Genomic DNA, 13,252 nt, shown 5'->3' with positions numbered 1-13,252 from the left:
TGTATCTGTATCTGTATCTGTATCTGTATCTGTATCTGTATCTGTATCTGTATCTGTATCTGTATCTGTATCTGTATCTGTATCTGTATCTGTATCTGTATCTGTATCTGTATCTGTATCTGTATCTGTATCTGTATCTGTATCTGTATCTGTATCTGTATCTGTATCTGTATCTGTATCTGTATCTGTATCTGTATCTGTATCTGTATCTGTATCTGTATCTGTATCTGTATCTGTATCTGTATCTGTATCTGTATCTGTATCTGTATCTGTATCTGTATCTGTATCTGTATCTGTATCTGTATCTGTATCTGTATCTGTATCTGTATCTGTATCTGTATCTGTATCTGTATCTGTATCTGTATCTGTATCTGTATCTGTATCTGTATCTGTATCTGCATTATAAACGATATTATAAGACGATACAGATGCGCAGGCGCAGATGCAGATGCAGATACAGATATTCAGTTCAGAAATCTTTTGTTTGTAAAGTAATTAAAAATTAAGTTTGCCGAATTGAATTCAAATTAAATAAAGCTTAAATAAAATAGATTAAATTATGCTGTCGTTCACATAATGGGCACGGAAACGTTTTACATTTAAGCCCCGTTCGTTGAGCCTATCGTACACGGAGTTATGGCCGTACTTCCAACTCATGCTCGTGCTCATAAAGTGGGCGGCAGGAATATGAAAATCAACACAAACACGAAGCACTCAGAGGCAGTTGCCAATTGCAATTGCATATTTACTTATCGCCAGGGAGATAACAATTGACTGAGCTCAACCACAACAACAGCAAAAAATGGGTAAAGGAATTAAAAAATCCCTGTGAACTTTATTAAAATTATGAAAAGCCCAAAAAAAAGTAATAAAAACCAGAGACAGAAAAGAAAAAGCTGCTGCGCGCCAAAAGCAAACGCCAAATTAAATGGAATACAAAAGAGATAGAGAAAGGTAAAAGTGGCAACAGAGCTGACTGTAGCAACAAAGGACACGCACAAAAGGGTCCTTGCGGCAGCATATGCTGGATTGTAGCAGGAGCAGGAGCAGGGAATGGGAATGGCAGTGGCTGCCTCCTGTGCATGCAACTGAATATAAAAGTGCAGTCGATTAACGGAAGCAACGCCAAGCCGCATATGCGCTTGGCCAGGCACTGGCGTGGGCGTGTCCTGTCTGGGCGGCATATGCATTTTTATTAAATTTAATAAAGCTGCAATTAAACAATTTACTTTTGTTGCATTTGTCGCGCCACCAAACGAAATCTGAAATAAATTTCATTGTGGTGCACGCAAAAAAAAAGGAAATTAATATATTGGCAAAAAAAGAATGTTCACGGCTATTTTTTTTTTTTTTAACTTTTTTTTCTGGTTTATAGCAGATGAATTCTTATAGATTTCCATTTATGTGTACTTTAGCAATTCATGTTAATAAATTGATTTCAAAGTTTTTACTCAACTCAAATATTCACTAACAAATATACTTCTTTTGTACAGCGAGTATATAAAAATGTAAATTGATAAAGTGGAGAGTGTGGAGAGGGTGGGGCGCATTCGAGTGGAATAAAAAGAGTTGTCAGCAGTTAAAATGCGAAGCGGGGAAACACACTCAGCAACAGAATAGCAAATGAAATAATTACACTGCACAGCAGGTATTTAGAACAGAGGTAACCAAATGTGTCCCTAACGAACTCAAATTATAGGTTAACAGTCATCCATGCTCAATAAGCATCGTTTAAATATGTATTTATATTATCATAAAAGTAATTTAGAAAAAAAAGCAAAATACAGGGTATACAGCACAATAAAGGGTATCTGCTCTGCTCATTTTATGGTCTGTTCAAAAAGTAATTTCTCAAAATAACTCGTCCAATTTCCGTGTGTGTATTTGGGGCTTGGTGGAGCGCAAAGATTATCTACTAGTGGGCCATTAGGCAAGCGTTTGACAAAGGTCGCTTGGAGCAAGAGAGCAGCCCAGTCTGGTCTAGTACAATGTGTGAATTGGACAGGTTTGCCGACTGCAGCATCATTGGAGCCGCCGTGCTCATTGTCATTGGCCTGAGCTGGGCCGAGATGGAGGAGCGCAAAAGCTGGACAACGGTAGGTGGAGGCGAAGTGGGGGCATACTCCAGCCCGGACTGAGTGCTGTCCATCTAATGCTTGCAGCTTGACTGGCTGCAGCGGCTGAACTACAGCCACGAGCTGCACAATGTGACCAGCGGCGATGGCTACCAGCTGCAGCTGCAGCGCTTGCCGCGTTTGGGGGCGCGACCCGTGCTGCTGGTGCACGGATTGATGGGCTCCTCGCTCGGCTGGCTGTGCCTGGGTCCGGCCAAGAGTCTGGGTAAGCAGCTGGGCTCGAACTATTCACATTTATCTCAATGCATCTGTGCCGCAGCCTTTCAGCTGCATCAGCGCAACTACGATGTGTGGCTGGCCAATCTGCGCGGCTCCTCGTCGTATGGTAGACAGCACGTGGAGCTGACCGATGTCATGGCCGATTTCTGGCGCTATAGCTTCCATGAGCACGGCGCATACGATTTGCCCGCCATAATTGACCACATTGTGGCGCTTACGCAGAGCGAGGCAGCCGAACAGCTAAACGAGACGCGGGCGCATCAAGTGCTCCTAATTGGACACTCACAGGTGAGTATCCTCCAACATCCATCCAGCCGTCTGTCAGGGCAGGCAGCGAAGCGCTGTTGATTCATGTTTGCTTCAGGCTTTCAATGCGTTCCTCGTGCTCTGCGCCCTGCAGCCGCGCTTCAATCAGCACATCCAGCTAATGCAGGGCCTGGCGCCTTTGGCTCGGCTGCATCGACAGGTGCGCTTCGATGCCGCCCACGTGCGAGCCATAATGAAGTTTGTCAAGGTAATTACTATTTTAGGAGCGTGCCGGCTAATTGCATGGCATGATAAGGCAGCGGCGGATTTGCTTTTCTTTTCATGTTAGAGATGCTAAGCTAGAAAAGTACTTGAAAAGTTAATTGAGTTATATTCTAAATTCTTGTGCCTCTGGCAATACATACATACACATTTATAGCCATAGCAAAATAGTAGTAGTAATATTAATATTGGATTTACTTAATTACCTTGGTGAAAACGAATTGAATTGAATAATCAGATTAATATTTTATTAATTTAAATGTCGAATTTGGGGTAGTGTAGCATGTGTATGTAGGCATTACTAGCTTCGAAAAACACTCAATAAGGCTGCACACTTCTTAGACAGAGCCATAGCTCGCAAATAACATTAGATACGTAAATACGTGCATACATACACACACGAGTCTGTTACTCGCACTCTGACAGCTGAAGCTCAGAGAGCAACCGACTGCATCGGTTCTGTACCGAGCTCGTTCGTTATCGGCTACGGCTGATCGTTTGGTTGAGCTAAATGCAGCAAAAAGTCTTTCGTTCAGAAACGAAACGAAGTCCCTTGCTAAGCGAGAGAGAGAGAGAGAGAGAGAGAGAGAGAGAGAGATAAAGAGAGAGAGAACGAGAGGGTTGGATTTGTGCGGTTTCTGTGGCGAACAGAGCCTAAAGCTTAAGATGATCAACTGGTATTTGAAAGTTTTAAATAGAATTCATTTGAAATACATACATGCCTATGCCTATGTATGTATTTTTTATGTATATGTATATATAAATGAGTGTATTAAGCCCGATTCCGAACTGAACTTAGCATGAACAAAAAAAATCAGCAACAAATCAGCTAAATAATCACCTAGAAAATAATTTTCGTTGAAAGTTGGCCGAATATTAGCACATCGGCCTGCTCAAAAATATATACTTTGTGTATGTATATATTATGGGGTCTGACACTCCTCTTTCCTACATCTATATACATCTATGATAATTAGGAAGGTCGCATCAATTTGATATATCCCTAAGTTAGATCTACTGCCTTCTGTTGATTTAAGACTTGCCCTAATAACTCTCTATGAGATTTGCACTTTGGTTTTTATAAACATCTTTCAAGTTGGCCAATTCAGTTTATTGCTTGGGTTTACTGTAGTAGTTGGCTTTAACGAATGGCATTCGCGTCACTTCCGCCTCGTAGAATTTGTCGCGCACCTTTAGCTCCAGTTTGGTGCCGGGCTTCTTCAGCTGCTCCGTCACATAGCCCATGGCAATGTTGCGTCCGGTGCTGGGACTGGGGCAGCCACTGGTCACCCGACCCACCTGCTGGCCGTCACTGAAGATGGCCACGCCTGCGCGAGCTGGCGGCGCTTTGGCGCCCAGCATTTGGAGGCCAATGCGACGACGCTGCACTCCCTCCTTCAGCTGCTGCAGTATGGGCTGGGCGCCGGGAAAGTCGGCGGTGGTGCGTCGGCGCTTGGCCACTAGCCAGGCCAGTGCTGCCTCCACGGGCGTGATCTGTGCATCGATGTCGTTGCCATAGAGGCAGAGACCGGCTTCCAGCCGCAGCGAGTCCCGAGCGCCCAGGCCAGCCAGCCTCAGCTCTCCGGCAGCCAGCAGCGCCTCGGTCAGTGTCTCCACCTGCGCAGACGGCACCGAAATCTCAACTCCATCCTCGCCCGTGTAGCCGCATCGAGTGATGCGCACATTGCTGATGCCAGCCAGCTCAAAGACTCCGGATCGCATGAAGTAGAGCTGTTCCAGGGCCTTGGGCTGGGGCAGCAGCTTCGCCAGCTGCTGAGCCACCTGTGGCCCCTGAACTGCAATCAGAGATTGGTCCGCCGGACTTAGGAACTCAATGGACACATCCTTGCCCTGTGACTTGAAGCGAGACTGCAAACATTATTGTAAATATAAATGTTTTAGCAAGGGAAAAATTGAGTCTTACCACAGCTGAGCTCATGATTTCCTGATCCTGTTGCTTCATGGCCGCATTGGACACCACATAGAGCTCCTGCTCGCTCACTTTGTTCACAATCAGATCGTCGAGAATGCCGCCTTGCTCATTGGTGAACACGGTCAGACTGCCGCTGCCTCCGGGCATCTCCAGTATGTCCGCTGTGCAGACGCTCTCCAGGCACGCAGCGGCGTCCTTGCCCCGCACATAGGTCTGCAGCATGTGCGAGACATCGAATATGGAGCCGACGCGCCGTGTGTACAGATGTGAGGCAATGATGCTCTGGTCCGAGTACTGCACGGGCAGCGCATAGCCGCCAAAGTTCACGATTTTGCCGCCCTTGCGCACATGGAAATCGTAGAGGGCAGTGCGCTCGCCCGCGGAGCTGGCAGAAGCGTGGCGCACCCTCGGCCAGCCGAGAGGAAAGACCTTGTGCGTCTGCAGTCGGCTGCTTAGCTTGAACATGTTGGAGAGACTGAAGATCGGGCCTCGTCCATATGAGGTTCGTGTGCGCCCATCACTTGATAAGCCACTTGACACCGCCTGACATCAGGGAGAGCAAAGTGGGCAGACCTAGAGACAGAGCAGAACAAATAATAAAGGAATAATGTATACACGCCGAGCTGTGATTAGAGCTCAGGTTCACAAATAGCTGATAACCCCCCACAGAGAGAGAGAGGGAGAGAGAGAGAGAGAGAGGGACAGAGCACTGCGATTTTACATACGTATTTATTAATCAGCTGTGATTAGCTGAGAGCATTAAGAGAGTATTTCAAGACAGGAGAGAGAGAGAGAGAGGGAGACAAAGAGTGAGAGTGAAAGAGAGAGGCATATTTACATATTTATATACTTAAGAGTAGCTTTAAATAAAATGGATTTTGAAAACAAAAAGATTCAGAATTTATAGAAAAAATCCATTATAAGTATTATTATTAGCATTATTTTCATAATTGTATTATTATTACTAAGTATCCCTGAGGCAAATAATCAAACATTTTCATAGATGACTTCAACTTAAAACACTTAATATTCCCGCTATTCTTTCAATACAGAAGCGAGAGAAGGCCAAAAAATTTGAATTATTTGCACCCGGCGAACTGCGTAAATTATGCAACAAAAAGCGAGAGCTTTGTGAATATTATACCAAAAACTTGGCTGGCAGCGCGCAGAGCAATAAAAAGGTATAAACAACAATGCATATGTTTTATTAAATTTATATACATTTGCATAGATGTAACATTTATAATCATAGCCATGATCCATTACAGCTGCTGGAAATCTTCAGCTATGAGCACCTGCTCCAAGGTGGCTCGGCGCGCGAGCTGCGACACCTGCAGCAGATTTGGAAATCGGGCGATTTTATATCCTACGACTACGGACCCATTGAGAATATGCAGGTCTATCACAGTGTCGAGGCGATCAGCTACAATCTCAGCCAGATCAGTGTGCCCATCATCTTGTACTTTGGTGAAACGGATGCGATCGCCACGCCCGAGGGCGTGCACGGCATCTATGCCCGCATGCTGAGCTCGGTGCGTGGTGTGCGACGCATTGCATCCTCGAAGTTCAATCACTTTGATTTCCTAGTCTCGAGCGACGTGAAGACGCTGGTCAATGACAAACTGATCGAGGCAATGGAAAAGTTTTTCGAAGGCAAATTACCATACATAATCGAATGAGAGAGGGAGAGAGCGATGGAGAGAGAGAGAGTGCGAGAGGGAGGTGGGCATCAGTTGTTGGTGGTGCTAAGTAATTGGGCTCTCCGAGCTGTCATCAAAGGCGCCCATTGAGGCTCATTAAAAGCGCGAGCCACAGCGAAATGTGTTTTATTTGCTCTGGCAACGAGCCAAGTGGCCAAATGGCAATTATGTAATCGGTTCACTGTTGGCCAAGCCATAAAAAAAAATCAAATAAAAAACTGAATACTATGCCAACAATAGCAACAACAACAACAAAATGTGACAAATTGCCGTCTGGGCCCAACACTTTTACTTTCTTTTGATTGCCCACTCAAAAGGCAAACGGACAAAAATGTTTTTTTGTTTCTTCTGTTGTCTTTGTTTTTCTTTTTTTCTTTTTTTCGTTTTTGCTTTTTGTTTTTTAGCAGTCTCCTAAGTATTTGACCCACAATAGACGACGCGGAAGCAACGGCCACAATAGAGGCTTAGCCAAAAAAAGGTTATTAAGCCAATTCGCTTGATATTTGGCCAAAAAGGTGAAATGGCAAACTAGACGAAACAAAATTTTAGCAACGATAGATACAGATACTCTAACTACTTTTAAATTTTCGTAATTTCAAAATTCTTTAATTTTGGATGAAAAAGGTAAATTATAAATTTAAATAATGAAATACTTGAAAATATTAAGAATTATTTTATTAAATATTAACTAACTTAATTAATTTGATTATAAAAATAACATAACCAAATCGACATTTAGTTATTAGTGTATAACTAACATAATTTTTGTGCGCTCTATATATAAATAATAAAAACTAAAATACAATACAATAATAAACTAAATATTTATTTTAAAATATTGAAATGGATAACAGTTTCGCTTTGAATTTTTGTAATAATTTAGTATATTTTCTATAAATAATAATTATTATTTAAATGATTTTTTTTACTTAATTAAGTAAATATGTATGTTAAAGTATATGTGTATTTTGAATCTTTGCACATATTATATAGCATACATTTTCAAAAGTGAGTTCAAAATATGAGATATCCATTTGCGGTGACCAGAGTGTTTATACATTCGAAATTAATAAACGTACAGAATTATTATTTTTAGTCTTTATAGAAACTCACTTTCACATAATTTAATAATTAAAAAAAAAAGAGAAAATAAAAAACGAAAATTTTGGACATTTACAATTTGATTTTCAAGCTAAATAAAAATAATTAGTTTCTAATACAAAGATTAGTTTTTGACATTTAAGTCTAATATCTTAGAATCATTTTGTATGAATTACTAAATATTTATTTAAATATTTCAGACATTCATTAAATTTGTTTTTCAAAAGTTGTTAAATATATATTTTCAATTATTTTGTATTCGCCGCGCTGCTTCTGTTTGGTTTTTTGTCCATAAAATTGAGCTGGAAAAGTTTTTCTTTGATTTGGTAAGTTGACATATTTTGTTTGCTATTGCCAAACCAAGGCAAAGGTAATCAGTTCATTTCGACCTAGATGAAAGCTGGCACAGTTTCAAAATATAAAGCACGCCCAACGAAGCTCTACTGTAGTTGCATTTTGATTGTAATTCTTTATCGATAACAACACTCAACGCATCTCAATTTGTTTTGGTTTTTGTTTTCTGGTTTACCTTCTCTCTTTTCGCGCTTGTCGTCTCTTTTGCCTTAATTAGCTGTCAGAAAGCATATCATTTAAAAGTTACAAAAGTTACAACAAGAGAAGTAAGAGAGAGAGAGAGAGAGAGAGAGCGTGAGTGAGAGAGTGAAGGGGAAACACTCTGATACTCTGTAGTAAGCTTGGCTTATGTAAATGTGGGGTAGTTGCTCAATAGATATACGAAGGTGTAGGTTTAGTCAATAATGATTTATAATATTTATTTTAAATTAATATGAATTATCATTAATATGATTTACGTATACATATTTATATATTACGAACATAGATATGACATTTATTCATATATTCATGAGATACAATATATTCATATTTAAATTTTATGTTTTGTATATGTTTATAGATTATATAAATATAGATTACTAATATAGATATTTTTATAAAATATAGATATTTTTAGTATAGCTTATAAAACATAAAATAATTACTATTATCATTAGAATGACAATTATAACTTAACACTATTATATGAATGGAATTTGATTCGAAAAAAAAACTCTGATACGTATCTTATATTTTCTATTTTTAATTTAAAAAACAATGTTGTCATTATTATTTGCTGTATTGTCTCTTTGTGGTATAAATATTTAATTACCATAATAATCTCTCATTAAGCATTTAGTATTACTCAATCAGAAGACACCTCTTCACACTTGTTCACAAATATTGAATCATAGCCAGCTTCAGTTAGCTCAAAAGTACAGGGTATATTTTGTAATCAAAGAGGTAAAACCAAACAAAATCAAAAACACGTCATAACGCATTTTTTTATTATCATTGTTGTTGTCGATGTTGTTGCTGTTGTTGTTGTCAATGCTTTGATTGTTGTTGTTGGCGATCGAAAGTTTTTTCGGCATTCTTTGTAAACGCGTCGCCGGATTTTTGGTTTCAGTTTCAGTTTCAGTTTCAGTTGAGGCCGGGACGCGCAGCGCTCAAGTTGACCAACAAGTAAAGAGCCCAAGCAAACAAAGTATACAAAAAAAAACAAAGTATACGAAATTGAAAGACCCAATTTCTCTTTATGCTGATCGGTTCAATTGGAGTGAAGGTACCATTCATCCATCATAATGCAACATCGTTTATTGCTGGCGCTCGGCTTGTGTTTGCTGATTGGCAGAGCGCAGGCGCAGCTGATTGGCGGCGAGGAGGACGAGGAAGAGGAGGAAGAGGAGGAGGAGGAGGAGGAGAGTGTCGAGGATGAGACACCCGAAGAGAAATTACAGCGCAAAAACATCAAGCAGGACTCCAACCTAACTGTGGTACGAAGATTAATGACCCGAGCCAGTTCGCCCATCAACTGCAACGACAATTTACACATTTCATCAACAGGATAAATTAATTGCCAAATACGGCTACCAGGCGGAAGTGCATCATGTGACCACAGAGGATGGCTACATTCTAACAATGCATCGCATACGGAAAACGGGCGCCCAGCCCTTTCTGCTGCAGCACGGACTCGTCGACAGCTCGGCGGGCTTCGTTGTGATGGGCCCCAATGTGAGTCTGGGTGAGTGTCGCCGCTATGATTAATGAATGCTGGCCATGTGATTACGAGTACTTTCGCTCCAGGCTACTTGCTGGCCGACCACAACTATGACGTTTGGCTGGGAAATGCGCGCGGCAATCGCTACTCGAGAAATCACACCACTCTCGATCCGGATGCCTCGAAGTTCTGGGACTTCAGCTGGCATGAAATAGGCATGTACGATCTGCCGGCCATGATCGATTATGTGCTTAAGTTGACCGGCTATAAGAAACTGCAATACGCCGGACACTCCCAGGGCTGCACGGCTTTCTTTGTCATGTGCTCGATGCGACCGGCCTACAACGAGAAGGTCATCTCCATGCAGGCCATGGCGCCGGCTGTCTATGCCAAAGAAACCGAAGATCATCCCTATATACGTGCCATCAGCCTGTATTTCAATGTGAGTATATGACAGAGATAAAAACATAAAACAGAGGTATCACTATATATGATATAATATACGAAGTTAGGCGAGGTAATATTATAGATGACATTATATACGAAAATAGGAGTGCTAAAAAAACTAAGTTTAAGAATTGATTTTAGGGCTATAGGGCATCTTGAGTGTTATTTGCAAATATCCGTGTATTTTTCATATTTCTTATATTCCATTCCATTCGTACTATTCCTTATATTCGATATAATTCCACTATTCCATATATTCCTTATAATATATTCCCTATTTCCCTAAATATCTGTATATTTCTTACACTCTTTATATGCCATACGTTCCTTGAATTCCGCATATTCTTCCCCACACACTCCTCATTCTCCAGACCCTGGTAGGCAGCTCCATAACCGAAATGTTCAATGGTGAATTTCGCTTTCTCTGTCGCATGACCGAGGAAACGGAACGACTTTGCATCGAGGCTGTCTTTGGCATAGTGGGACGCAATTGGAACGAGTTCAACAGGGTAAGTTCAAGTGGTAGCTGTAAAGCCAATTTCCTGGCACTTCAAGTGTTTATCGTAATTTTAGAAAATGTTTCCCGTTGTTTTGGGCCATTATCCGGCAGGCGTGGCCGCCAAGCAGGTCAAGCACTTTATACAAATCATCAAGAGCGGCAGATTCGCACCATACAGCTACAGTTCGAACAAGAACATGGCATTGTATAGGGAGCACTTGCCGCCGCGCTACAATCTGAGCCTGGTGACGGTGCCGACTTTTGTTTATTATTCAAGCAACGATTTGCTGTGTCATCCGCACGATGTGGAGGCCATGTGCGAGGACTTGGGCAATGTGACTGGCAAGTATTTGGTGCCGCTCAAGGAGTTCAACCACATGGACTTCCTCTGGGCTGTGGATGTACGCAGGCTGGTCTACGACCGCATGCTGCAAGTGCTGGGCAAGCAGCCGCTGCCAACGCCCCAGCTGGCGGCCAGGGATGTGGAGGGCGAGGTCAAGGGCCTGAGGATACGAGGGCGTGCAATTGGCCTACATGCCAAATGATGTTCAGTGCTCGTCCAGCAGCATATCTAATATTTATTTATTTATTTTGCCTTTGTTGTGTAGCTTTAAATATGGAATAGATATTTGCATAAAACTGTGCGTTTTTAAATATGCAGCAGCTCCGGCTCGACCGGAAACGGAAGTCAAAAGTTGTTTCTTTCAGCTGACAATGACTTGGCCCACAAAGCTGTAGCAGATTTTCCAAGAAACCAAGCAACAGCAACAGCCGTGGAAACAACAAGTACATGCATTTCTAAGCAGATTTCCTTGAGGAAATTTTCTATTTTCCTAAGCACATGCCATTTTCTCAACAGCTGCTGCTGCTGCGGCTCGTGTTGTTGTTGTTGTCTAGTGAGTGACTTTTCTCTCGGAGCTGCTTATGCTTTCAGGCCAAGCAACTCTTGACATTTGCATTTCAGTTCACCCGGCCATCAAAAATAAGTGAAAAGCTGTGTTCAAGGCGTGAAAACTGTATTTTCCTCAACACCAAAACGTACTCTGCTACTGGAATTTAGTTCTTAGTGAATAAAAAAAAAAGTTCAGTGTAAACTTGAAGTATATAAAGGATTGCATTCATTTTTGATCACATAAATATCAAGCTGAATGGAGATTGCATATATGGGAGATTGGCTATATGGATGACTGCCTGTTAGGATCATACATTACTACTGCATTGACTTCATTTATTATTGTTTTCTTCTTTATGAGCTATGAAAAACTCTGGAAAAAGCGTACTGTGTCCTGAAGCATTTTTCTTGAGTAATAATAAACAAAACAATATTTATATTAAACTCCTTTTATTAAAAAAAAAATATATATATTAAATTTTAATTTATAATACATTTTTATAGGGGATTAGTTACTTGCATTACTGGTATAAGTGATCTATAGGCAGATATCACTTACGGGCGTCATGAATAACGTGTTTGTTAAATTTATTTATTTTTGATCAATGCACAGTCTAAGTCGTGGGATTTGGAAAAAATCTAACTTCCAGCGTCATTGTCTTATCTAAAATGGGTTTTTCTCATTGTAAAATATGTAGAAAATGATAAATAAATTAATTTCATTGCGAATTGTGGAGTAGAGAGGAAGAGAGACAAAAGAATGGAAGAAAATACAAAGTATTTTTAAAGTTTTTTTTTAAATATTCCATTTTTTTTTTATATTAAAAGGAGTTTGATAATAATAAAAAAAAAATAATAATAATTAAAATATCCAGCAAATAAGTCAGACTAGTGAAAAGCGCAGCAATTTTCATTTCTTTAGAAAATCAATCGTAAAGTCTATTTAATACTTATTATTTACCTGATTAAAATCGTAGCTAATAGCTTCTTAATCTGCCCCGCTCGTCAGTCTAAATACACCTTAGGGTCAGTTACTTTCATAATCATCCCGCCGTACTTAGTGCCGTTAAATTCGTATTCTAATCTTGTTTGGTGCTGCTATTTCCGATCTTAATGACGTCGCAAGCTTGATTTATGTAAACAAATTACTATGGGAACAAGAAAGAAAACAAAAATCGAGAATCAACGAATAACGAATGCTCTGAGCGTAGCACATATTAAATGGCATATGATGAAAGAATATTGAAATTGAAGTGTCGGGAATATCTGAATCATTTTTATGTCTGTATTTTCCAGACTTGTCATAATGCAATTCGAGGCATTGATTGAAGATTGAAGTGAGTGTTGAATATATAATACGATATACATTGATTATGAGATACTGGATACTGGATGACTGGAATAATAACATAAATTAGAAAAATCTGCGAATATATTTGATAGAGATATAAGTTAGTGTTGCCTATAGAAAGAAATTTATGGATACATTGAACGATTCATAATCAAATTGTTTGCCTTTAGATTTAAAATTTCAGTGGATTGGATAGCTTTATATATACAGTATATTAAAGTATATATATGTATAAGGATGTCCTATAATACAGTATTTATTTATTTTTCCAACCATTTTATCTATACAATTTGCTAAATAAAAGATTTTTACTCTGACTTGGTTTGCAAGTTTATGGACAATATAAAATTATCAAAACCTAATTGTAATATTTTATAAATAGTTTTTCTTA

At 40.1% G+C, this 13,252-nt stretch overlaps 3 protein-coding genes across 3 annotated transcripts; 2 read left to right on the top strand and 1 right to left on the bottom strand.

The window, feature by feature from the left end:
- The first annotated feature begins 1,714 nt into the window (after positions 1-1,714).
- Lip2 (Lipase 2) lies at positions 1,715-7,372 on the top strand. Its single transcript, XM_018004756.2, has 6 exons — positions 1,715-2,096; positions 2,163-2,340; positions 2,395-2,642; positions 2,719-2,868; positions 5,868-5,996; positions 6,084-7,372. Exons 1-6 carry the CDS (start codon positions 1,989-1,991, stop codon positions 6,492-6,494), a joined length of 1,224 nt encoding a protein of 407 aa, XP_017860245.1. The 5' UTR covers positions 1,715-1,988; the 3' UTR covers positions 6,495-7,372.
- Positions 3,972-5,317, bottom strand: LOC108611913 (aminomethyltransferase, mitochondrial). Its single transcript, XM_018004755.2, has 2 exons — positions 4,807-5,317; positions 3,972-4,751 (listed from the first exon to the last, which is right to left on the bottom strand). Exons 1-2 carry the CDS (start codon positions 5,278-5,280, stop codon positions 3,993-3,995), a joined length of 1,233 nt encoding a protein of 410 aa, XP_017860244.1. The 5' UTR covers positions 5,281-5,317; the 3' UTR covers positions 3,972-3,992.
- Positions 7,373-7,842: 470 nt separating the features above from the next.
- Lip1 (Lipase 1) lies at positions 7,843-11,257 on the top strand. Its single transcript, XM_018001459.2, has 6 exons — positions 7,843-7,942; positions 9,082-9,448; positions 9,519-9,696; positions 9,759-10,114; positions 10,491-10,628; positions 10,693-11,257. Exons 2-6 carry the CDS (start codon positions 9,257-9,259, stop codon positions 11,161-11,163), a joined length of 1,335 nt encoding a protein of 444 aa, XP_017856948.1. The 5' UTR covers positions 7,843-7,942; positions 9,082-9,256; the 3' UTR covers positions 11,164-11,257.
- The last annotated feature ends 1,995 nt before the right edge of the window (positions 11,258-13,252 follow it).

This window comes from Drosophila arizonae, chromosome 3 (assembly GCF_054131065.1).
Source record: "Drosophila arizonae isolate 15081-1271.41 chromosome 3, UAZ_ARI_1.0, whole genome shotgun sequence".
In the NCBI taxonomy this organism is placed as follows: Eukaryota; Metazoa; Arthropoda; class Insecta; order Diptera; family Drosophilidae; genus Drosophila; species Drosophila arizonae.
This window is presented reverse-complemented; position numbering and strand designations above follow the sequence as displayed.